The sequence below is a fragment of the Accipiter gentilis genome, chromosome 8 (assembly GCF_929443795.1).
Source record: "Accipiter gentilis chromosome 8, bAccGen1.1, whole genome shotgun sequence".
In the NCBI taxonomy this organism is placed as follows: Eukaryota; Metazoa; Chordata; class Aves; order Accipitriformes; family Accipitridae; genus Astur; species Astur gentilis.
Window position 1 is genome coordinate 43,524,713 of NC_064887.1, and position 25,250 is coordinate 43,549,962.

A 25,250-nucleotide genomic window follows, 5' to 3' on the forward strand; every position below is an offset into this window, starting at 1 on the left:
GTGAAGGAAGGTGCATCAATTAAAATCGGACAACCATAACGAGTCGTTTGCTCAGGGCACAAATGATGTATGCGAGTACCTGTTTTAAATAAAGCACAAGAACAGAAAACAGTAAGTTTGCTTTCTTGTACTCACCCCTACGTTTAATAATGTGAAACTACAACACTGAAATGCGACACTACGCTTTTATCTGACATACAAAAATAATCTTCACCTGGTGTAACATACACATGGAAGTGTCTCCCTGCATGCACTGCAGACCACAGCTTAAAATCAGTGTTTGAAATAAATGAGCACATTCGAACAAAAGTAATGACAAGCCTTTGAGTTTCACTTCATCCAACTTTTAATCAATTTAAGACCACGTAATCCTGTACATCACAAAACTGAATTTGGTCTCAAGGTACGAGGAGGACTGTAAGTAACCTTTAACAGCTGGTTCAGAAGTTGAAAGTGGTTTTTAAAGATGTAAACATTTTAGTGTGCTTCAACACAATGTATACTCTTAGTTGCCTTAGGCAGAAGAACATATTTATGATTTTTAAAAAGAGAACTCATCCGTGTTGAATTAAACCAAGATAGTATTAGCCAAAAGGTAGGGAAAGTAAGGACTGAGATAAAGGCAAGGTGATTGGGGAGTTCTGCTTCTGTGCAACGGTTTGAAGAAAGTTCTCAACAGTACTTTAGGAATTTTTAACAGAGAAGTGTAGACATGATTAAGTTTTAAAGGAGGGGGAACCTTGAGGATATGCCAATCTCTGAATAGCCACAAACAGTACCCAGGTTCACAGGCTGGAAGCTTCTGCATTCTGAAACAGGTCCACATCTCCATTTGTAAGTGCCACGTGCATCTCCAGAATTAACTCTACCAACCTGCCATCAAATTTTTATACTGTTGCAGAAAATGCATTATCACTTCTCACAGGTTTTAATGAAAAATAATCCAATTAAATACCTGTTCTATTCCTACAGTTTAGGCACTTGTGAATGTCCCTTCGATAACGTGAAAAAGGATTCCAAACGCATATTGAAACTCATTACAGAGTACAGGGTAATTAAAACATATTCAGATAGTTACTATAGCCAGAATACACATCAGTATCCCAATGTACATTTAAACTTCTTCCTTAATTTCCAACCATCTTGATTTCTATTGGACAAGCGAGTAGATCACACTTTCATTATAAAATAGAAAAATACTAATCATTGGGCTTTTATCATTAAATACTTACCAATAACACTGCAAGTCTGTCAAAGGTAATTTGCAATATGTTACACCTTTAGCTGTGGGAGGAAACTACATATGATTAAATCTGATATTTAAATCAGCTAGAAAAAGACAAATCGGAAGTGTTCCTAAAATCATGGCCTCAAAAAACAAAACAGCACTCAAAATGGTTTCACTTTTAAACAGAAAAATGAATACTTTGGGTTTGGGGTGGTTTTTTTTTTTAAGCAAACATTGAGTTCCTTTTCCACTGAATTTTACAATTGTCCTATCAACAGAAACAAAGCCTTTGTTATTCAGATTGCATCATTAGGTACCAATTTTATTTCTCACACTTTGGGAGACGTGTAAAGCAAAAATAATCAACCCACTGGAAACATCTTCAGACAGGAAACCTGCATACATTCAGTAGCAGTAAAGTCATGAGGCAATACACGGCTACATAATTTACAAGCACACATTCCTCCGAGAACAAGAGCCATTCCTTTGTCAGACATTGGGCCAAAATAATCAATATAGAACTTAGTGTTGTATCAAGCAGCTCTGCAAAACACTTACAGTCTTTGCAAGTTCCATGTTAAGAGCACTGAACGGATGAGGACCGAGGTGGCCGCACACCTGCAGTGCTCCTACACAGTTTGCATCGTCTTTTACAGGCAGTTCAACATGGCAAGACCAAGGGAAGCAGTGTGCCGCTCCAGTACGCAGAATCGAGAGCAAGGACTGAAGATAGAACTGTATCTGACAGTCATACAGCATTATAGTGACTACAGCTTTGAAGATATACACATGGATTTTAAAAAGTAAGAATTACACATTTTATACAAATAACCACTTCATTATATACACTCAGTGCCAGTATAACTTGGGTAAGTTTGTACCACTGTTCAGCTGCTGTCTGCAGATGCTGGGTTCGTCTTGCACTTTTTTCTTTCTAGAATTTCTTCATCAAATATTTCTCTCTCCCTAAAAAGAAATACATTGAAGTTCCATAGTAAAATAAAATCTTAACATTTTAAACAGTTTGCAGTGTGTTACAGTAACTCAGCAAGAATGTTTCCCAGGTTTAATCATTTTGTTACTTAGACAATGAGAAAGCTTGCCTTACAGAAGGGAGGATACTGAACTCCCGCCCTTATACTCAATGCTTGTCCGTACAGACAGTAAACCGGTAAGAAAAATTCAGACAATACTAAAGAGATACCTTTTGCTCACAGATGGTCCTTTTATGTATTTCTCTTCTGCCTTCTTGTAATCTATGTCATCCACAGCAGAAATCGCATAAATGATGGCCTATAAAAGTATTTAGTTCATTTATACTCACGAAACAAAAGCTAAATTACAAGTGATTTGAAACTGTCTCAGTAGATAAGCCCATTTTTAGAATAAGGTTCCTCAATCACTTAGAAAATCGAGTGAAACTGCTTGTTGTGTACATGAAGTTCTTAAATAATGCAGATTTGTCCTTTACCATTCCCAGGAGAGTATTTTTATAACCAGATTAAGATAAGCTTCATAATAATTTTGTTTCTACAGAAGTTACTAATGTTTTCCTAGGAAAGTTATCCGAACAACAATAAGTATCTAAAAGTGCAACTGTAAAAACAAACAACACACCCCCCAACACGCAAAAAGAACCCAAGAAAATCCAGAGATAACTTGCCAAATTAAAAAAAAAAATCCAAAGCTTTGAAGAGTTTCAGAAGTAATCAAAATACACCAGAAAGCAATCAATCTGCCTTTTAAAACATCATACTATCTAAAGCTTCTCCATTCTGCACTAATGGCTTAAAAAAATCAGCACTTAGAATTACATTGGTTCACCTCTCACCCTTAACCCTGCCAGCCCACTAATGCCAACATCTGCAGCACCCGCAGGAAGCACACAGTGATTAATACTGGGGCTTTATTATTTATTTTCTCCAACATGTAATGTAAACATATTTGTTCTGATTACCAGCCCATGAACACGACTTAAAAGCCTCCTGCACTGATTTTAATATTCTTCACCCGAGACGTACATAGAAACTACACACAGTTTCATGCCCCTTGAGCTGAAGGGACCATGACCCAAGCTGGTAGGCAGGCAGGTGTGAATATACCTGCCTGGCTCAAACATCACCCAGCTCCCAGGGAACATTCCGTGGTCATTAAACTCGAATCAGGTAACACTAGTGTTATTTACTTACTTCAACGTTTACTTTTCTCAGCTTTTCGTATTTACTTACTTCAGGCAAAAGGACATCTGAAATAAATTTTATTCCATCTCCACTTATTTGATGCAGATTTTTTGCATCTATTTCATGATACACTTCCTTCAAGTAGTTCACTACAAGGTCTAATTGTTCTTCATCCTCTAAATATGTTTCAATGCAGGTCACGTACTGCCTTGAATTCAGGAATTCCTGCAGCCAACGGGATTGTTTTCTGCTTTTCAAAATAGCCAAAAGATGCTCTTCGGCCCCCTTAGTCTTCACTATAAACTCCACTATCTTTTTATTCGCTTTATCTCTAGCAGCTCTTGTTCTGTCAGGAAGAAGTTTCTTGGAGGGCTTCTGAGGTGAAGTTTCTGATAAATACTCTTCAACATCTTCCTCTGCCACATTTGGAAAGGTCATTTGGACTAAACCTTGATAACCTTCCTTTCTAACTGGGTAACCTGAAAGAAAAGCCACAATCATTCATACTTAAATATACAAAACAAGAGGCTCTCTTGCATACATACTTATATAAACAAATACAAAATAAGTGACCTCCTTGATAAGAGAGTTTTTCTTCCTCCCCTACCAAAGACAGTAAAAGAACACCACTACCAAAATCTTAATTTTGCCTTAAAAAAACCCAAAAACATTAGGGAGTTGAAACTCTGGCAGGAGCTCTGAAATGAACTCTCTACAACATGAAGTAACCAGTTACCCAGTTGTCTTTAACAATCAATATTTAACTTTTGTTGTGGGACTGAAAAACCTTAGGGTACAATAATGGTGCGTAGTAATTTTAATGGTAGCCCCATGCTGGGTCTGATGCCTAACTCAACACACATGTGTAAACATTAGAGCTAAACTTGCCTACTAAGAGAGGAATGTAAAAAATAATGAATTCACTTACTGATATCAGCAGCAAAATATTCCAAGAAGGATCCCGTAAAAGAATGACAACCTAAGAAGCCCAGAACAGGGTTATTTATCAGTTCAATTAAGCCTATGAAACAAAGCTGACAGTTTGGTGTTATCTTTTTTCTGACATATATCAGAATGGATGACATCATTCAACTCATCTACTTACCTACTCTAATTCGATAGTCAGAAATCAATCGAATACACCACTCAATTTCTTGGCGATAATCTTCTTTGGCTCGTTCCTACAAAACAAGAGCTGTTTACAGTCCTAAAAAGATTAGCCTATTAAAGCTCTTAGGTCTAGGACACTAACCAGGTAACAGAAACAGCTAACAATAATGAATCAAAGTTTACTTGCAGTTTTCTGCATTCTCCTGAAATTCAGCTTCTGCCATCACTTTGTCACGCAGCGTGAGAGTGGCTTTGTTGTATGTAGAAAACCCACAAGTGAAAGCACAGTAAGAGCCCTAAGCAACTGCCTGCCTTCCACATACACAGTATTCTTAGCAGCAGCCTCACTGAGATGGAAAAAGGTGTTGGGGGCTCCCCTTCCCATATTATTCTCCATCTTGTGGAGCACGAATTATGTTTAATTACTTTGTTGAACAGAGTGAGAGAGAACAGAGAACCGTGAACAAACCCAGACCAGCCAGCTGCACCACAGTCCTCCCCCAGCGTCAGTTATACATTGTGTACACAACTTTATTTTTTCCAACACATGTATACACTTGCAGTTACATGTTACTGGTAGTACTTACTATGAGCTCCTGCTTTTCTTCACAATCAAAGTGCTTCAGATTCTTAAGAGATACCGAGAAACTTGATGAAACAAAAGAAACACAGTTAGGGAAAAAAGGTGGTTGAGTTACATCTCTATTTATTCACTACAGTTGTACACCCTCCTGAAAATTAGGTTTCATAACAAATCCATAACACAGGTTTTACTAGTTTTGGTTTTCATAAGAAGCTAAAACTATGGAATCTTTTAACAAATGAGAAGTACCTGGTTTTAAAACAAAACTGAAGGCAGGCCTGCATTTCCAGGAAGTTTAGGCACCACACATAAAAAAACCCAAACAAACAAACCCACTAGCTGGGTCCCCAGCCCTTTTTTTTATTCCTCACACAAGCGTCAGCTGTTCACAGGAATGCCAGCCTGTCTCAAGTGGCAGCATGATAAAGCACCTAGCCCATATCTGCAAATCCTCACCTTACTTGGTCCCTCCCTCCCAGATCAACCTTAGTCTTAACTGACATGTAATTGTCCTGTATCAGGAAGAGAGTACAGGACACTGCCTAAAAGAAACTGAAAGTTCAGAACATGATCAGGATCCACAACATTTACCCTTTTTTCTTGTCATTTGTATTCCCTTCTATCAACAGCACACATGCCTTTCTGTGTTTCCGCTTCACATTTTTTACCTGTTGAAAGGATAATGTCTCATTAGCATCCCAAAATCCTAATACCCTTACAAAGCAGGAACGTTTTCCATCAATATTATACACTACACCCTATACTTACAGAAGTTACACAAATACGAAAAATTAAGTTTAAAGTGGCAAGAATAGCAAGTTACCCCAATGGAGCATTTTTGGTAGTGCATAAGGACCCATCCTCTTTCTTTTGTTAGTTGGGTACAACAACCCTAATTCATGATACAAGATATAAAGGCTCAGCAGTAATCCTCTGCTCCGACACAAACGTGTGAATTAACCACATTTATTTTTTATGTGCTTTTGTCATAGGTAGATTTACTTCTATTATCTTTCAAATGCTTGTACTGGAAGATCTTTAACATGTGCGGCTCTACACGGGTCAAGAAGGGCAAAAGACACTCAAGAACTCGGTAAGCTGCTCCTTATCAGACCCCTTGCAATATCACTCTAAGAAGGCAGCGAGCTGTTCTTACCACTGCTGGCCAATAAGGATACCTTCGCAATTTGCACCAGACCAAAATCCCTTCTTCAATTGATTGTGGTTCTACAATGAAAAATAAAGTAATTTTTCTTTGAAAAAAAATGAGACAAGACAGTTAGCTCGCCCTCTCTTATCAGCCTGCTTTCAGTAGTTTCACTTTACAAGTTTCAACTAAGGTGACAGGGCACCCCCCCCCCCCCCAAAAGGCAGCACACATAATTCTGAACACAGGAACCCAGAAATTTCAATACTAGGCCCTTGCCCAGTTTCACAATGATTTGCATTTCATTCTGTTTCAAAATGCCTTTCTGGGGCATCCAAGAAATGCATTTTATTCCAAGCTTGAACAAAGCTGGATTCACTTTCTAGAAAGGTTAGGTTTCATTGCCAAGGCTTGTCAGCAAACTAGAAGCACACATACCCTAAAAGAGCACACCAATCTTGGGTGAAGAAGTCTCATATAGGTACACTGATGTCTCACCTTGATGTGATAAAATACTAGGAAGTTCTTCATCCTCCTCCTCTTCATCTACCAGTGCTGAGATGCGATAGAGACTCTCTGAGGAAACTACCTTTGAAGACAGGTCAGACAATTCCAGTCCTGCCAACAGCAGCAAGCACTAGCATTCGTAAGGGTGGAACAGTGATTAAAAAAGTATCAGCTTCCAACCAGGTGAAACACACGACCATGGAAGTGACCCCACAGGAGGGTGAGTCACCGTAACACACACACTCTCAATTCTCTACCTAGGTAAAGGCCTAATAGTCTGAATAAAAGATGAAAATGGGAAAGCAACAAGAACAGGCTGGTTTCAGGACTCTGTACCAGCCTGCTCCTTTACATAACGTCATTTCATCTCAGCACTGACCTGCACACTAACTAGATAGCAGTAAAGAAAAAACCAAACCACCTGCATGTGAAATTAGCAAGTCAGCAGTAACTCTTACTCTTTACTAGATAAGTCCAGTTTTTCAATGCAAAACCCTAAACAACTCTAGACAACCCAAATGCCACACTAGTTTTTAGCCAGTATTAAAGCAACTGCATTTTGTGCTTCTCCAAACCTTAAAATTAAAATCAGCAATTTAAGAACCTCATTCACAAAAGCAACGCAACATTCAAAGAGAACAACAGTGCTCAACGATCAAATGGGATGAGGTTTTCCCGTCCCCAAGTGATATGCCCACCTTCATCTTCCTCAAAGTCAGGCAGTTGAAACTGCTTTATTTTATTCATAACCACATGTGAAGTAGTCTTATTTTCCTCCTTTTTATGCTTATTTTCCTCCTTTTTATCAGAAAGCATCCCATGGTTAGAAGGCCCAGATGAAGATTCAGGGCAATTCCTTTTTCTGTACGAGGACACCGTTGCACCAATGTCTTGTTCTCCATTAATCCGTTTTAAACTCCCTGGCTTTTTTCTGCCATCTAATTGTTTTGCTAGACTTTCACTTTCACTGTTGATGCCTTTTTCCAAGTTATCTGGGGAACTTTTACAAGAGGAATCCAGTAACGTCCTTCTAGGCTGACTTCTGGTGTTTACCCTGCTGACAGGTACCACTTTGTCAGACTGGCAGGGGACAGACAGAGGAGACCCTTCCTCAGCAAGGGGCTGCACTTGATCCTTGGGCAAATCATTCCTACACGATACAGGTGATCCAACACCTCTTGGTCTTTTTCTTCCTTGCTTACTTTTTTCCTCCTTTGTCTTAAGCAAGACTTTATTTTCTGGTTTGGACTTTGTCAACGATCTGGGTTTGATTTTTTTCTGCCTTGGTAGTGATTTTGATTCTGGTACTTTGCAGTTTTGACTATCCAAGTCCGAGGTATTACACAAGTCCCCATTACCACATATGGGAGGGTTTGTTCCACTTTCACGTGCTTTAGCACTCTCCTCCAAAATGAATGAACCTTTCTGGTCTTGTTTTTTTTTATCAGTCTTCAGGCTAGGGTTATTTTTTTGTTCTCTTTTCTTCTTGGAAGTCTCAGGCTCCAACTTTTCCTTAGAGTGAAAGAGCAATTGGCATCTACATAAGGAGGTAGGTGAGAGAGAGCCTGCATTGTTCTCCTGGGATAACAGAGTATTTGGTCCCTCCTCTGAAGGTGGTACTTGTCTGGGTGAGACATTTTGATTCAAAATATCCAGGCCAATTTTAAGAGAACAGCGATATTTCAGCTCTTCCACAGCGTCACTGGAATCATTCCTTTGATCTGATGAAGAACAACATGCAATAAATGCAATAATCTTCATTTGTATATAAGAAATAAGAAATTTTATTTATAGTATATCTTCTGTTTAAGATGCAACTTAACACTTAAATAATCTGTGCTTCTTAAGGTAAAGAATATAGAGACATACAAAGTGCAAGATTCCAACGCGTTATTTTGATGGAAGTACACACAAGTTCCTTCACCATTCCTTCCAACACACTACACAAGGGAAGAGCAAAAGTAGCTGTGACAACGTTTAGTCTGTTTTCAAACTTTATGGATGGAATGGAAAGAGGGGAGAAGAAATGCAAAAAAACCCACCCCTCAATAAATACATAAGTGAAATACGTAACTACTGTCCCCCAGGTTGAGTTTCTGTGTATATTTTACATGCAGAATATACACAAGGCAGCAAATGTTTTGACATATCCTCACCTAAGTTAGAGGCAATGTTTTCTATACATTCTTTCTTCAGTGGTACAGCATCTGCACCTTTCACATTAATCCTGAAAATACAACAAAGCTTACTGAAAACATCACAGTGTTAAGCACTATTAACAGCACGACACTGCTTTCATCTAGCAATAACTTGCAGTACTTTTTTCCCCAAATCCCATACTTGTTAGCAGAAGGGAAAAAAAAAACCACCACATGAAGAACGCCTGAGCTAACAGTCAGCATGTTGTTTATAGATGTCCCACGAGACAACTACATGGCCATCTCTAAAAAGGCAATGGGTTTTGGGATAGCCATCTAATCCTTCTGTAAATCAATGATCTCATTTCACAGATATCTTCAGATAAGGGGATTCTTTTTTTAATGTCTAAGAGTGCAAACATATGACAGTAACAAGGATACTTAACTCTTCTTTCAAGCCAAGTATTTCAACTTTAAGAGAAGTCTCCTTTGCATTAGTAAGAGATATTTTCCCAGCAAATCCAGTTTTGCACAAAACCTACATTAAAAGAGAAAAACTTGCATTTAAAATCCTTGACCAAGTCTGTTAAGACTCTAGGACAGATCTGACATCAAAACATTTTCAATAAGAACAGCGCAGAACAGACTGACATTCTATGGCATCTGGTTGCAGTATTAGGATCTCTATAGATTAGCTGTTTTTTAAAGTATATATGTGTTTACTTGGAGCTTGCTTTTACTGCTCCATTTCATCCATTTCTAAGTTATAACCACAAACTCTTCCTCATTTGTACATCTGCTTTACCTTTGCTGGCCATAAACGCTTGTTCCACATGCAAAGAACATACTCTTGATCTGTCATGACTGCGTTTCACACAGAAAAGGAAAATCCCAGCGTGCTCTGAAGAAAAGGCGAATAAAAGAGTTACCCAACACTTGGTCTATTTTTGTCTTCCTTTTTTTTTTTTTTTTTAAAGAAATAGAGGACTTAAACAGAACACATTATTACAATTATGTATCATTTTACCTTCCAGATCACTGGACTCATATTACTCTGCAGGCATTCTCCAAAATTAAGTCTTAACAGTGTATCTTTCTATAGCTGTGCAACATAAGAACCTCTTACTGAACGTGTAAGCGTAGAAAATACCATCACAAATAAATAAAAAAAATGCTGCTGTGGGCCTGCACATTCTGCAGCTCCCTGTGACCAAATCCTGATAACGGAGGTCACTTGTCGCATCTGACAAATTACGCCACGCTGTGCCAATTTTTATGTGTAGTTTACAACTATAACCTGCATGAACCAGCTAGAGTCCTTGTGTGTTTCTTAAAGACTTGAAAGGCTTTAAGAAAGACCCATCAAGAACAAGAAAATCTTCCTGTACTTACAAAGCCAAAGACTCAAGTTTCCTCGGCACGCTGGAACTCGGTCCTGCCACCGAAAGACAGTAAGAAGCAGATATTGCTGCTGCACTGAAGCACCAGACCGCATGGGCCTGGGGCAGGGGCACGAAGCCTGTCACTGCCGCGCCGTTTAGGGAAACTATGAGGCTCGCAACAGCCCCCACCTCAGCCTGCTCCCCCTGCCCTGGCTTCCCCTCCCCAGCTTCCACCGCCTCAACAGGACCCACCATGACGAAAGGGCTGGGACATGGAGGAAGCAGCCCCGGTGCCCCCAGCCAGGGGGCTTCCGGCCACGCTGAGGAGATGGACCGCCTTTCCTCACCCCCCACCCCCCAAGCTCCCCCCATGAGGGGACAAGCCACCCCTCCTCGCCCCCCAAGCTCCCCCCATGAGGGGACAAGCCACACCTCCTCGCCCCCCAAGCTCCCCCCATGAGGGGACAGGCTGCCCTTGCTCGCCCCACCACCCCTCAAGTTCCCCCCATGAGGGGACGGGCCGCCCCTCCTCGCCCCCCACCCCCCGAGTTCCCACCATGAGGAGACGGTCCACCCTCTCCCCGTTGCCGGTGCGAGGCTCCGGGCCGCCCGCCCCTCAGGGTCCCGGTGTGTAAGGGGGGGGGCTGTTACCGTGCGCGGGCCCGACGCGGACAGCAGCGTCGCGCCCCCTTCCTCCATATCCGGACAACCGACCGCGTCTGCGCATGCGCCGGCCTCCCCTCCCGGCAACGACACAGCCAATCAGCGACCCCCGCTCGCGCTCCGGTCACCGCCTTCCCGCCGCCAAAACACACACGCTCCGGCCAATCGAAGCGTCCGTTCCTCCGGTTGCTCCGCCCCCTCGACTTCTCCTTCTATTGCGGAGGGGGCGGGTCGGGGCACGCCCCGCCCTCGCTGCCGAGCGTCCCTGCCCACTAGCGTCACTTCCCCTTCCCGCCGAGGCGGTGACGTCAGGACACCTGTGCGTCCCCTGCGTGTTCCGGGCGCCATGGCAACGGGGCCGTGGCGGTGACGTATCACCTCGGAGAGCTGCACTGTGACATCAGGGTGCGGCAACGGAGCTCCCCGCTACCCCCACCCCCACCCCGGCAGGCCCCAGAGGCCCCGCGGCCCCAGGCTCATCCCAGCCCTTCCACCTGTGGGTTCCTCAAAGGCGCTTTTTCTAATTCAACCTTACAAGGGATTTGTCTTATTTTTATTTTTTTTAGGTTAAATTACTTCGAAGGCCCAAGCGTCCTTGCGTGACACAGGCCCTGCTTAAAAAGGCTGGTGCTTATTTACACCAAGAGGCAACAGGCAGAACAAGCGGGAGGTCTGCGTCAGTGCTCGGACAACAGAAATCACCCCAGACAGGCAGACAGGCGCACATTTAGTTGTCCAGAGCCTGGAAATAAATGGTGGTATGAAAATGGGCTAAAAAAAAAAAAAGAAAAAAAAAATCAGGGGAAAAAAAAAAAAAAAAAAAGGCCTTCAGCAAGCTGCTATTGGGCCCTGCCAGTTTTTAGCCCTTGTATTCTGAGAATAACAGTGAAAACGGAGCCCACGTTGTGATGTTTGATACTTTATTAGCTGTCTATACTTCCTTATAAATACCTGCAATATTGGAAATGTCACCACTACACTGAAGTAGTAAGTTATTAAAACACATTCTGAAAACAGCATACAGACCAAAATGGCATTTCCTATTAGCTTTACTCCCACGAGTACGCTGTTTTTTTCTACCTTGAATTACTGATACTTGTGGAATAATACTTTGTTGACATAACAGAAGAGGCGAACTCCTTGGTTTTGCTTACAGTTTTCCCTCAGGTGCCTTCCATCGCTGAAGACACTTTGTTACTCGCTGTTACCTAATCGATACCTAGTTTCCCATTATTCTGCAGGATCAGGAGTGATCTGCAGGCAGGGCATCCTTACTCAGTGTTTTCCAGCATCAGTCCCTGCATCAGAGGCTCTGGGTGCGCTGAGCACTCTGGCCTGGTCCTGCAAGGCGTTATTAAATAAGTATTTCATGTCAAAGGATATAAAATAGTCTTTTAAGACCCAGGTTAGTAAACATGGTTAAAGTTGGAGTTCTGGCCCCACTGGAGTAAATGGGGATACGTCATGGAGTCTGGAGGACAGAGAGCATAGGATAAAGCATAGGATAAAGACTGGAGTTCAGCACACAGCAAGGTTCAGCCCTCTATAGTTAAAAAAAGGAGAGGAAACAACTGCCCCTCCTGCAAAATGCAAAGAAAAAGAAATAATTATCCCCTTGCTGAAGCATTCTCCCATGTTATCAGCGTTTGCTTTCTCCAGAGTAAAATCTTGCTGTACACCTGCTTCCCCATTGAAGGTATGACTGTTATTAAAAAACCCGCACATTTCTGGTCGAGGCCTAATATTTTTCCAATTAAAAAACTCTCCTGAACATCTGATCTCTCCTCTGTGTTCAGCTTTACAAGCACTCTAAACATAAATGAGCTTCACACGGTATGGGTCAGCCCTTACATGTCGTCTTTATGATTTCTGCTTGTGCTGTAAATAAATATGAAAGTTGTTGTGTTACATTTGCCTTCCTGCCACTCTCACTCTGATTACAGCTCTGACCTGCTGACCTACCCTCTGCGCCGAGCCGGGTGCCTGTAATGGCGGCTTTCAGCTTCTGCAAAATTTACATTTTTGTTTGCAGCCTCTCCTTTAGCAGCTACTCGGTTCTCCGTCCCCATCCTGGAAAAATGAACCTCATGTACAAATTTCGTTCTTCTCCACTTGAGATTTTTTTCCCCAAACACGCTGTTATATGCGTTTGGCCCAAACCGTGAGGGGTGCAGGTCATGGTCATCGCCTTGGGTTAGCAGCCCTCGCACTGGATGACACCAGCTGGGACTGCGGAGCAGCCACCTGGCTTGCTGTAATCCTCCACATGCAATATGGCTTTTCTTGTCTGATTAGTTGTTCTGTATTAAAATCTGCAAATGCTTATCCTGTGGCTTGGTAAATAACTGCCTAAAAAATTGCTTTTCAAGAAGGTTGTCAACTGATTTCATTAGTCTTAAAAAACCAAAATATGTATAAACTCATTGTCCTCACTCAGGAAATAACAGCACCATTACACATGACAAAGTCTTACAACGTGCCGTAGAAGGAGTTGCATTGTTCTTCGTTAAAACTCGTCATGTAAATCATAACCTGGAATGCCAATGCAGAGGCCAGACAAGCCAGCATTCCTGGTTCGTGACAATCCTACCATCATCATGTATCCACAGCGAGACTGAACGTGGGAACAAATGAAACTGGAGTGGAACAAAAGCACAAATCAAGCAGTGGTTGTCTACCGTCTAGAGATAATAAAGGAACCACTGGCAAACACACTTTTTCCGGATAGGATCAAACAGCTGGGTTCAAAGGCTCCTACAAACCTTGTCTAATACAGCAGTAAATCTACAGCTGGGTCTTGTAACAGCGACTGTGGATGTAACGTTGATGGTCAGCGATAATCCAGACGCACCCTCTCCCCTAAGCCAGTAAGGACTATTTACAGGAACTTACAAAACTGTCATAAAGACAACTTACTGCCTTTGTAGGGAAGGAGAAAGAAATCCTTTTTCTGCTGTTTGCTCCGCCTTTTTAAGCCACCTGGGATCTTTTCAAGCCACAGTGGCCAAAACTGTTAATTTGTCGGAAGACCGAGTCACCAGCCTTGTTTCCTCAGTCGGGTCCGTACAGACACACACTCACAGCAACCAGATACAACTGCACTGGCAACAGGACACTAAATAAGGATGTTCCACATGACAGACCACGGGCTCCCGACGCACACCTACACTCGGGGCGCTCCTGTCCCCCCAGACTTCTCCCGCCTCTCCCCGTGCCAGCATCCGAGGGTCAGTGGGGTATTGCTTGTTGAAGCCGTGGTGAGCCAGTGGCGGTGCCGAGCGCGTTAGCTCTCACAGCCGGCGCCATTCACAGGAACCTTGGGCACGGCGGGGCAGTTGCTCCGGAAAGTGTCGAGGTTCTCGGTGGTGGTGGCTTCAGGGCCGGCGGTCCCTGTCCCCTGGGGCAGGCAGGCACCCCGGGGACCCCCCTGGCTGCGCCCGCTGCGGGAGCAGTCGTGGTGACCGTGGTTGCCCAAGCGGCTGGAAGCCACCACGGCTTTCATGGCAGCCTGTTGCAAAGGCACAGAAGCGTGAGCAGTTATTAGCGTGTGTTTGGCAGGCTTCTCCCATTTGATGCCATTCCTGATGCACTGGAGCCCCAGCAAGTGCAGAAAGGGAGACAGCACCCACTCCTTCAGCCGTGCTGAGCTGGGAAGCGCAGCCCTTTGCCTCGGGCAAGGCTTTTCCCAGCAGCAGCTGCCTCCACAGGCAGCTCAGCTGCTGCTCCCCGGGGACGCAGCTGCGCAAGAAGCCGCTCTATTGTCCTTCACCCCCCTCCCCGAGCCAGCCCCCCGAGCCGCCATGTGTCACTGAACATTTATCTGCTCAGGGCAGGGGATCCTTAAAACCCAGCGACAGCAGCTCTTGGTGGCCCCAGCCGTTTCCATGAGGGGACGCGAACATGAGCCACCCCTGGGGTTTAACAGGGCTTTTTCACCTCACCTTCAGTTTCCGCCTGGCGTTAAATTCCTGCAGTTTCTTCTGCGTGCTGTCCATGTGAGCAAATTTAGCAGCTTTCCCGGTGACCCAGGGATGCTCCAGAGCCTGGTAAACGGTCAGTCTCTTCTGGGGGTCCAAGACAATCAATTTTCTGACCTGTAACGAACAAAAAGGCTTCCTTTGTCAAAAGGCCCTAGTTTTGTTATTTCACAAGCTTTGACCCGAAGGCTTCATACTTGGGCAGCCCCGAGCCCCAGTGCTGGCTCTCACCAAATCCTTGGCGTTGAGGGAAACCTCATCCCACCACGGGGACACGAACTCGTAGTCGCAGGTGAGAATGCGGCTGTACATGTACTGGTCCCCTCGTGGGTCGAAGAAGGGCTCGAAGCCACAGAGCCTGCGAGGAGAAAGGAGGTTTCCCGGCTGCTCGTGGTGGGCTGAGGTGGAGTAAACCGTCTTGCCGCCGCGGTTTCACCGCCTGCGGGGCCCCGGCGGCATTACTCACAGGATGTAGGTGATGACGCCCACGGACCACATATCCACTTCAGGGCCGTACGGGCACCCGTGGAGGATTTCAGGGGCTGGAAGCAGAATTTGGGGTTCAAATGCACGGGTGTGGGGAGCTCCCAGCAGCGTGGCCTCGGTGGGAACCGCGCAGCGGAGGAAACACCTCCTGGGCACCAGCAGCGTCTCCCGAGCCCAGCGCAGCCGTCAGCCATCCCTGCACTGAGCTGTGCGCAGCCTCAAGCAGGGAGCAGCCCCACCTGGGTCTTCCCCCACCACCCCCAGCTCTTCCCTCCACTCACCACAGTATCCCGGTGTCCCGCAGACAGTTTTCATGGTGTCCTGTTCATCCACGATCTTGGAGAGCCCGAAGTCACCTTGGAGGGACAGAGAGGGGAGCAGCGCTGCCGTCAGGGAGAGGGACTGTCAACCCCCCCTCCTGCCACAACCCCCAGGCCCCCCGGCAAACCCACCGATTTTAAGGGGAGCGTCGGGGGACAGGTCTGCGTAGAGCAGGTTCTCTGGCTTCAGGTCACGGTGGACGACTCCATTTTCGTGCAAATACTACAGAGAGAGAGAGAAAGCGGGGATGGGGGGAAGGAAGGGAAGGGGCAGGGGAAGCCCCATCTGCCTTGGACAGAATTTGGGAGGAGGCAGCAGCGATCTGGGACCCAGCACAAACATGGACCAAATCTCCCAACTAGTCCTTTGGAAACACCCAACACCTGTGGTGCCAGAGCTGTCGGCACGGCTGTAGGGGCATGGTAAGGACGTTTCCCATTATGAGTTTCCATTTTTAAACCCTCCCGTTGCCATAGAAACCCCATCGCCAGCGGACCTGTGATGCAGAGCTACGCTGACCTTCCTCCCTCCTCTCCTTCATCCCCTCCAAACGCAGATCAGAAGAGGTGCCTCTGCCTTCAGAAGGCCAAGGGCGAGTGGGCAAACGCCTTTCCCCAGGGATATTTGGGATGGATGCAGCTCCCGATACCTCTCCCCAGGGATATTTGGGATGGATGCAGCTCCCGATGCCTTTCCCCAGGGATATTTGGAATGGGTGCAGCTCTGAGTGCCTCTCCCCAGGGGTACCTGGGGGGGTGCAGCCCCCCAGCAACACCCCTGAACCACGCAGGGGACCTCCTTGCCAGGCTGTCCCCAGGGGCTGCGGGGGGGGGGGGGGGGGGAGGACGAATGGACACACGCTGGGGGCACGTTACCGAAACGGCTTCCAGTATTTGCTTGACCACGTGGGCCGCGTCCCGCTCGCTGTAGAAACCCCTCTCCACGATTCTGCGGGCAGACGGGGTCAGCGTGGCAGCGCCCTGCCCCGCATGGACCCCCCCCCCCCCTCACCCTCCATCCCCCAACCACAGTGTGCATCAGCCCCCTCCATCCTCATCCTCCCGCCATCAGGGTGGTGGGATATGTCCCCCCTCATTAGGAGCTGGGATGGGGATCGTGGGGCTGGGCGTACCTGTCGAAGAGCTCTCCTCCCGTCACCAGCTCCAGGACGAGCGCGATCTCAGAGGCCGTCTCGAAGATCTCCTTCAGCTTGATCTGAAAGGGACAACGGGAGGGATGCAGATGCAGAGGCTGGCTGCGCTGGGAGGAGCACGCAACCACCGGGCTGCCAGGACGTAAGGGGTTTACTGGGACAACCAGCACTTTTCCCTCCTTGCCTTTTTATTTGTTTGAACGTGACGTTTTTAACTGTTTGCAACAGCCCTGCTCGCTTAGTTGTGCATTGAAGATGATGCTGGGAATGGGAAGAGACAGGCACGTGGTGCCTTTATCCTCTTCATATCTCCAAGCTTGTTAGCCAGAAGAGGAGCTGACTAAAAGCTTTTTAATTTCACAGCTTCGTCAGCCACGCTGGCACCTCGGGCACCTCCATCCAGCCCTGTGGCGTGGGAGCGATCCGTGGCAAAGCCCTGCCCTCATCTTCTTAGGACGGATTCTGCACATCTGCATTTGCAGGGATGCAGGTGAGACGCACAGAGCCCCGAGGGGCCAAAGCCACTTCTGGAACTGGGGTCCTGGGACCTCATGACCACTTTTGGAAGTGTTCCTTGGACCATTTTGCAGCAAAAGAGGCACTAAACAAACTGGTTTTCTCCTGATTTTTGTTTTTTAGCTCCCACACAAGGTGAGCTTGTCTGCATGAGACCTTTGTGCCACTGCAGCAAATCTGGAATTAACAGGTCTCTCTTAAAACTACGTCAAAATGCAATTTTTTTATTTTTTTAATGGAAAACAGAGAATTTCATGCTTCTTAAGACTTTTGTGACACTGCGAATTTCATGGGGCTTTAATCATTACCTTCATAGGCTGGGTGACAAGCCGTGATACCCCGCAGGGTGAGAGACACTATGTGGCAGCTTATTGCATTATAATAATACACGGAAGCACTATAATTTTCCTATTAACTTCAAAAGTTTACAATCCTATTATCATCTGCTGTTGAGGTTGGTGCTGAACGATAGCGAGCACATAGACAGCACCAGCGTAAATAATGAAATGGAGCATCTCTTCTTCAAAAATCACTTGAACTTGGGAGCGAGCAGAACCCTACAGAAAACTCAGTGATTTAAATATTAAAACTGTCCGCCTGGTTCCTCCTCCACATCTCCATGGTGCTGCTGCCTGGAGAGTGAAGGAGGAGGGAGGGAAGAAATTGAATTTTCTGTTGCATTTCTGATAACACATCAGAGAGGAGCCTCTACCCATCCCTGGCCAGTATCACCTGAGCATCCTCCTGGGGTGCTCCGAGCGGGCGATCCCGATCCCAGCTGTTGTCCCTGCATCTGCCCAAATGTCCTGGGTGGGGAAAGCACCTGATGATTGCCCCAAAACACTGAAACATCCCAACACACCCAAGGCAGGCCCATGCTGAGCAGGCTCAGGGGCTTGGGGATGCCCCGGCTCCAGCGTGTTTGCCCCCACCATCCCCATTGTTAGGATGTTTTTGACTTCTCTCAGCTTTATCTCTTTGCATCAAGGTTTTGGACGATGGTGGGTGGGCAGGACATCCCCGCTGGGCTCCTCCAGAGAGCAACGCCTTATCGGTCCAAGGGCGGTTGATATGGGCTGGGCTGGAAGCAGCCGTTTTTAGGCTGGGTTTTTAGTGCTGCTGAAAACAAATGGCAGCATGGGTAGCGGCAGCCAGCAGCAAGGCAATGTCCTGGTGATGTCCCGGCCACAAAAAAAAAAAAAAAAAAAATCAATTGGAGGGGGGTCTGTCACACCCCTGCAGAGCCAGCACTCAGCACCGTGGTGGCAGCAGCTGCCGGGTGGCTTTTTGTGTTATTTCTTTAACTCAGGTCATCTCCGCGATGCTTTTGCAATTTGCCGGTGGAACTAAGCAGCCGGGAATAAACCTTTTTGGCAGGTGGAGGGACGGGGGCACAGAGCCCCTGAGCCCCCTGCCATTGCAGAGGGGCCGACACGGTGGCCCCAGCTCTGCTGACACCGGCGGTGATTAGATCCGCTCCTGGGCGTTGCAAATCGTTCCAGCCGAGCTGCCGTTATCCCCCAAGCGCTGAGCAAGAGAAACGGCGGCCGGCCGCGCTGGGACGCAGCACCCAGCACCCGCAGCCCCGTCCTCCCCTTTTATCTCCCCTTGCAGGATTCATTACAGATGGGTAATTTTCTGTGGTATTCATTTGATCTCCTCGATGGAAATTGCTTACCAAATGGAAATCTCAGGCCAGGGGACAGGGGGGAGGATGGGGGGGCCCCGGCCCTTGATATCGGAGCTGGGAAGCTCAAAGGCACTGCAAGGACCAGGAGTTTCATGCGGCAGCAAGCAGGGAGTCACCGTGCCGTGGCGAGGACTGGGCATCTGGAGCCCGTCTGCAAGGCAGGGAGGGGACACGGCGTGCCGGCAGGGTTTCCCACGGGGTGATGGGTTCATCCTTCACCGACACAGGATGAGGACAAGGACATCCCAGCCCTTCCCTCGGCACTGCCGGGCTGCCCGCGGGCAGAGTTAAGGGGAGAGCCGCACTCATCAGCCACACCGACCCAACCCAAAGGGAGCTGCGAGCTGTGCCACGAGGGTCGTACTCACAATATTGGGGTGCGAGAGCCGCAGCAGGACCCCGATCTCCGTCCTCACGATCTTTTTGTCGATCTAGAAAGCAGAGACCACGCAGAGGCGGTGTTATCTGTGCTGCCAGGTCTGCGTCTGGCCCCCCGCCATGCAGAGACACCCCTCCATTGCTCCCTGCCGGTTCCCACATCTGTCCCAGGACCCATTTCCTCAGCAGCAGCAAAACGCACCCAGTACCCCCCCCCAGCCTGCTGAACCCCCAGCCCAAACCCCAGTGCTTTTGTGCATCCAAGACCCCCAGACCTGTGGGAGCGATGCCCGGCTGACAGCTCTCTGTCTGTCCCGGTGCCAAGGTGCTTTGGTAGTGGAGCAGAAACACCCCCCCCCCCAACACTTACCGTCTTCTTCAGTATCTTGGCAGCGTACGGGGTGCCCGTGCCCTTCTCCTCGCAGCTGTACACCACCGAGGTGGCTCCCCTGCAGGAGGGCAGAGGGTGTGTGAGGTGGCCTGGATATGGCTGGGACAGAGTGGGGGGTCCCGCTCGCCCCACGCCCCCCACCGTGACCTTTGCCAGTGCCAGACCCTGGGAATTCAGCACGCATCCCCTCTTGTGCACCCCCCTCCCCGCATCATTTCCAGCTTTCCTGGGTAAAGCCATTTTAATTAAACCCGAGTCCCACTGGGGGTTTAAATCCTTAAGCAGCTTTCACGACAGGATGGAGCCTCCCTCTCCCCGCTCACAGCCGCAAGGACAACCTCAGCGGGGACCGCAGGGACACTGCGAGGGTCCCCATCCCAGCCGTGTCCCCAGCAAGGCCATGGCACACAGGACGACCCCGTGCTGCTGCAAAACCTCTCCGTGAGGTTAAACCACTCCAAGTTACAAGAGGGATTGTTCCCATTAAACCCCCAGCAGTGCCCCTCAGCTGCCAGTGATTTTTAGATCTAGTTAATAACGTTTTCTAACCACTGGACGGTGAAATCAACCCATTGCTGCAGGCCATTACGGGGCTCGTTTGCAATTTCATCTTTGCTGCCTGGCTCCTCAGAGCAGATTAATTCTCGCCCCCGAGTAATCGACCACATTTTATTGCTCTTTGGCTTCACCGTCTTCTGGGACCGAGTTCAGGCTCTGCCTCGAGGTGCACGGCATGCCCACCTGCCCATGCCCTCGGCCCAGGCAAGCACCGACACCGAAAGGCCAGCCCCGTGCGCCCAGACACCATCTTTTGCATCCAAATCCCCCCTGAGACCAAAACCAACCCACAGCGTGGCTGCGAGCGACCTTTTGCTGCAGCCCCACATGCTGAATGCCCTGGCGCCGGTGGTGCTCCCTGGGGTGCTCTCTTGAAAGAGAGATTTGCTTTAAAAACGAGTGCGGATTTTGCAACTCATCCGCCTGAACTTGGGAATCGCGTTCCCATGGCAACAGCAGAGCCGGGTACCAGGTACCACAGGATGCTGCGGGGCCTGGGGATGCTGCAGGGTGAGGAAAACCCAGCAATTCTAGACCTTGGTAATTTTCAAAACATTTTCTTCCTTTTGCTCAACATTTTCTATGAAATTTTAATTTGTAAATAAAAAGTGATTTGGAAACATGCCTCTTAGGCTTGAAGGGGAGAGATGACTATCAGCTTCTTCTCCAGCTCAGGAAAATGGGCAGAAGGCTTCAATTTGAACCCAAAATGGCATCACTGCTGCTGCAGCCACAGCAATAATGTGGTTCCAGCAGGGGAAAAAAAAGCCACGAGCATCTCCCCTGCCTCCAGCAGCCGTCCCGCAGCAAGGGCTCAGCTCACGGTTTCCAAACGTGCCGGACGGATGGCAGTAAACCAGCAGCACTCCGACCTGCCAGCGCCTTTCTGCGCGCGGCAGACGCCTGGTTATTATCCTGATTTCCCAGCCGGCCTGGGCGCGGGGGCAGGACCCGGCAGCCCCCATTCCTCATCCCTCCGCCCCCTCGCCACGGCTGAATCCCAGCCCGGACCTGGCGTCTCTCGCCCTCCCGCAAGATTTTTCCGCACGGACAATTTGCAGCCTGATTCCTGCTGCTAACAGGATCATTTAGAAGCCGTCGGCTCGGCGTTTAGGAGGTGCTGGGGTCGCTCCTCGGATGCGGTGCAGCCTGCTGTGCCCGTGGCACGGCACCGACTGCCCCTCACGCGTTCCCAATTATGGCAGCGGCTGGATTCATGCCGGCATTCGCTACGCCCCAGCCCTTCGCCCTGCCAGCCCCAGCAGCCGCTGCTCACTGCTGCTTAAGGCCTCAAATAAATATCCGCAATCAACCTTGACTGCGACAGGAGATAATTGCATTTGCTTTACAGATGAACTGGAAAATGTCGAACAATGGGATTTGCCGAGAGAGCCTGGACCGGTGGCAAGGGCACGTGCAGCCTGCCAAGTGCTGGGGCCGGTCCGTTGGAGAGGAGCAAACCTGTGGCCGAGCCGGCACCCCGGCCGGACACTGCTGCCCGCGGCCACGCTGCGACAGCCGAGAGCAGCCCCCAGGCTGCTCCGAGTCACACCTGGGGCACGTCAGGCTGGGTCCTCCCCGCTAGCATGGCAGCGCGGCCGGTGGGACGGCCACCCCACGCTCCCTCCATCCATCCCCTGTGGCTCCTAAGGCCAGAGCAGGATCCGACCTCGCAGCCTGGCACGGCAGCTCAGGCAGCACCGGTGCACCATGGCAGAGAGGCACTAAGCGAAAGCCACGTGTGGCAAGCGGGCTCCCACCGCCCCGGGTCACATCGGCTGCCCAACACACCGGGCGTGCAGCCGTGAGTGGACGGCTCCAAGACTGAGGCCAGTTTGATTTAAACCTGGATGCTGAAACCGGGTGGGTGGGTGGGTGGATGGGGCTCGGAGCCTGTCCCTCTGTCCTACATCCATCCGTGCAGGGCTGCGTGCTGCCGAGCCCTGGGCTGGCACTGGCCACATCTCAATTAGAAGCCTTAAATATCTGCTTTTACCAAAGCTGCTGTTTTTCAGGCTCAGAGGCTCCTCTCTGCCAATGGAAACCCTGCGGGCGGCTGGGGCTGGCCCAGCCTGAACCACCACCTCCAAAAACATCTGCTCCATCTGCTCCTCGGTGCCAGCACTGCCGCTCTTCTCCACCATACCTGGGAGCAGGGCCTGGGAATCTCTGGGATATGTGATGGCCCCTGGGGCACTGGCAGCCTCCCGGGCCCGTGGGTATTTGGCACCAGCCCCAGGCTCCCCCAGACGCTGCATCCCAAGGTGCCCGGCCAGGGCTGGGAAAGGGTCGAGCGCCCGCGGAGGATGGCAGCGCCGGAGCGGTGTGTGCCAGCAGTGAGGGCAAACCCGCCGGGGAAGCAGGGATGGGCGCTGCCTTTGGGCAGGTTTAAAACACGTGTCTCCTGTCAGCCCCGGGAAATGACACACAGCACCCACGAGATCCGGCACGCCAGCCCTGATGTCCCCCAGCCGTGAGGATTTACGGTAGGACTTCTAATAAATAAGTCGCAAGAGCCTCCACCAAGCAGCCGGTGGCTGCCGAGGTGGCTCCCCTCCAAGGCACCACGCGTGGGGACGCAGCCAGTACCCTCGGCGGGGCTTTCTGACTCAGGTGGGACAAACCCAGATCTGGGAATAAATTCACCCTGGGCCCATGTCCCTTCAGCGAGGCTCACGCTGCCTGTCTTTGCGGGGGGCTGCGGCGGGAGGGACCCGCCGCAGCCCAACGCCGTGCCAGGCTTATCACCCACGTCCCCGAAGCCTTGGGCTGCTCAGGGGGCAGACGGGTCTCGCCACGAGCCCGCTCTCCACCCCAGGGGCGAGAAACATGCAGCTCCACATCCACAGGGAACCCGGGCCCCATCCTGCAAAACCTCAGTGAGCATTCCCAAAACAACTGCTGCAGCATCATGACAGATCCCGAGCACCAGCTTACACGTGAGGACGGGGTCTCCCTCCATCCCCCACTCCCATCCATCCCTCCACCCCCCCATCCAGCCCTTCCTCTCCCCACCAGGCCAGTCCCAGCCCCACTCAGGACACATGCCCGTGCAAGGTGGGCTCCTGCCCCCGCCAGCCCCTGCTGACCCCCCCCCCCGGCAACCAGTACCGTCCCAGCTCGGGTCCCACGACGTAGAAATCTTCCAGGGCCGTCTCACGGTGGGACCCATCGATCCAGTACTCGCTGCTGGTCTTGGAGGAGGGCATGGTGGGCCAGGGCTGGCAAGCTCCCGCCAGCTGCTTGGAAGAAGAGACCCAGACATCGCTGCAGCCCCCCCCCTTGCTGCCCCCATGCGTGCAAACACCCAGATGGCCCAGCAAAAAACAGTGCTCAGGATTATCGAGCGTGATGAAGTCGCAGCCACAAATCTCCTTCCCACCAGGCACGTACGCTGCCTTTTTGGAGATAATACCCTCCCCGCCTATGTCGTATCCCCCCCAGCTTTTTACACCAGCCCCCCCCCCCCATTTCCCACCCCATCCCCACCTTTCTGGGGCTACCCGGCTTTTCAGAGCCTGGCAGGCCAGACGCTGTGCCCGGAGCCCGGGCTCTGCCCCCATGGGCTGGCACATTGGGGTGTTTGCACCCCGATTCCTGCGGTCACCCCCCCAAAACCACCCCAACATCAAGCACGCCTGCTGATCCCAAGAGCCCACATCCCACCGCGGGGCCCTGCAGCCCCTTGCTCTTTGCAACACCCTTAATATTGGGGTGGGATTTGGGGAGCCGGCACATACCGTTAGCTGCGACGTCGTTGCGCGGTGAAGCCGTGTCCCCCTCGATCCTGCCTCATCCCCGGCGCGGGCCGGCTGTGCGGAGGGTGGGTGCTGGGTGCGGGGGCCGCTCAGCGACCCGCACGCCTCGCTGGCTGGCACTGAGCCTGGCTGCAGCCCCCCCCCGCCTCCCCCGGGGCCCGGGCTGCCAACCGGTGGGACACCCCCCCACACAGCTGGTCCCCACCGGGGCGGGGGGGGGTGTTAAGGCTCAGCTCCTTGGGGTGCTCCGCAGGGGGCTGAGCAGCGCTGCGGCGTGGGGTGGAGGGATGGAGGGGTGGAGGGATGGAGGGATGCAGGGGTGGAGGGATGCAGGGATGGAGGGATGGAGGGGTGGAGGGATGGCGGGATGCAGGGATGGAGGGATGGAGGGGTGGAGGGGTGGAGGGATGGCGGGATGCAGGGATGGAGAGATGGAGGGGTGGAGGGATGGCGGGATGCAGGGGTGGAGGGATGCAGGGATGGAGGGATGCAGGGATGGAGGGATGCAGGGATGGAGGGGTGGAGGGGTGGCGGGATGCAGGGATGCAGGGATGGCGGGGCCGGGGCTGCGGTGCACGGGGACCCTCCCAGGCAGCAGCACCGGCTGCCGCCGCCGTCCCGGCTGGCTCGGCCGTGCCACCCCCCGGCCCGCGGCCGCCACTGCACCGCCGGCCCCGCCGCTCCCCGCCCCGGGGCTCCGGGCTGTGCTCGGCGGTCGGGGGGTGGTGAGGGGGTGCGGGGGTGGGGGGGTGCAGGGCAGCCCCGGGTCCCAGCCCCGCGCTGCAGCCGCTCCCCGGCGCTCACAGCCCCAGGCTGGGGCGGGGGGGGGGGGGAATAACGCGCCGGATCCGGCCGCTCGCCCCGGGGAGCACCCAGCACCCCCTCGGGTGCCGAGGGACCGAGCCTGACCCGCATCGCGGGGGGAACCCACAGCCCTGCACCCACTCGGGGGTTGGGGGTGTGTGGGGGGTGAATCCTAGCCCGACCCGGGGAATACCCACAGCCCTGCACGCACCCGAGTGGGGGGGGGATCCTGGCCCGGCCCGGGGAGCACCCAGAGCCCGGCATACCCCCCCCCGGGTCC

At 50.3% G+C, this 25,250-nt stretch overlaps 2 protein-coding genes across 3 annotated transcripts; both read right to left on the reverse strand.

Annotated features, from left to right (window-relative positions):
- Window positions 1-322: 322 nt before the first annotated feature.
- PWWP3A (PWWP domain containing 3A, DNA repair factor) lies at window positions 323-11,025 on the reverse strand. Of its 2 annotated transcripts, XM_049808446.1 has the most exons (15): window positions 10,927-11,025; window positions 10,286-10,328; window positions 9,699-9,794; window positions 9,340-9,431; window positions 8,912-8,982; window positions 7,454-8,476; window positions 6,747-6,866; window positions 6,258-6,328; window positions 5,693-5,769; window positions 5,106-5,166; window positions 4,514-4,589; window positions 4,337-4,387; window positions 3,457-3,887; window positions 2,433-2,521; window positions 323-2,194 (listed from the first exon to the last, which is right to left on the reverse strand). In XM_049808446.1, the coding sequence occupies exons 3-15, from the start codon at window positions 9,753-9,755 to the stop codon at window positions 2,116-2,118; spliced, it is 2,298 nt and encodes a 765-aa protein (XP_049664403.1). In that variant the 5' UTR covers window positions 9,756-9,794; window positions 10,286-10,328; window positions 10,927-11,025; the 3' UTR covers window positions 323-2,115. The 2 variants fall into 2 exon arrangements, with proteins under 2 accessions (XP_049664403.1, XP_049664404.1); XM_049808447.1 differs by lacking the exon at window positions 10,286-10,328 and having other exon boundaries at window positions 10,927-10,999.
- Window positions 11,026-11,845: 820 nt separating this feature from the next.
- LOC126041759 (calcium/calmodulin-dependent protein kinase type IV-like) lies at window positions 11,846-24,559 on the reverse strand. The gene is made up of 12 exons (XM_049807934.1): window positions 24,149-24,559; window positions 23,520-23,647; window positions 19,830-19,908; window positions 19,450-19,512; window positions 16,855-16,937; window positions 16,598-16,670; window positions 15,854-15,944; window positions 15,683-15,757; window positions 15,382-15,457; window positions 15,147-15,273; window positions 14,880-15,032; window positions 11,846-14,446 (listed from the first exon to the last, which is right to left on the reverse strand). Exons 2-12 carry the CDS (start codon window positions 23,615-23,617, stop codon window positions 14,222-14,224), a joined length of 1,143 nt encoding a protein of 380 aa, XP_049663891.1. The 5' UTR covers window positions 23,618-23,647; window positions 24,149-24,559; the 3' UTR covers window positions 11,846-14,221.
- Between the last annotated feature and the right edge of the window lie 691 nt (window positions 24,560-25,250).

What these genes read in the sequence shown, in the direction of transcription:
- PWWP3A (XM_049808446.1), bottom strand. Translation starts at nt 9,755, where the DNA reads ATGACAGATCAAGAGTATGTTCTTTGCATGTGGAACAAGCGTTTATGG. An exon ending in AAGAAAAGCAGGAGCTCATA is followed by an intron (nt 4,590 to 5,105) that starts GTAAGTACTACC and finishes CTTGTTTTGTAG; the next exon opens with GAACGAGCCAAAGAAGATTA. An exon ending in ATATTTTGCTGCTGATATCA is followed by an intron (nt 3,888 to 4,336) that starts GTAAGTGAATTC and finishes CTTTTCTTTCAG; the next exon opens with GTTACCCAGTTAGAAAGGAA.
- LOC126041759 (XM_049807934.1), bottom strand. Translation starts at nt 23,617, where the DNA reads ATGCCCTCCTCCAAGACCAGCAGCGAGTACTGGATCGATGGGTCCCAC. An exon ending in GTGGGACCCGAGCTGGGACG is followed by an intron (nt 19,909 to 23,519) that starts GTACTGGTTGCC and finishes GCCCTCCTGCAG; the next exon opens with GGGAGCCACCTCGGTGGTGT. An exon ending in GGCTCTCGCACCCCAATATT is followed by an intron (nt 16,938 to 19,449) that starts GTGAGTACGACC and finishes TGTCCCTTTCAG; the next exon opens with ATCAAGCTGAAGGAGATCTT.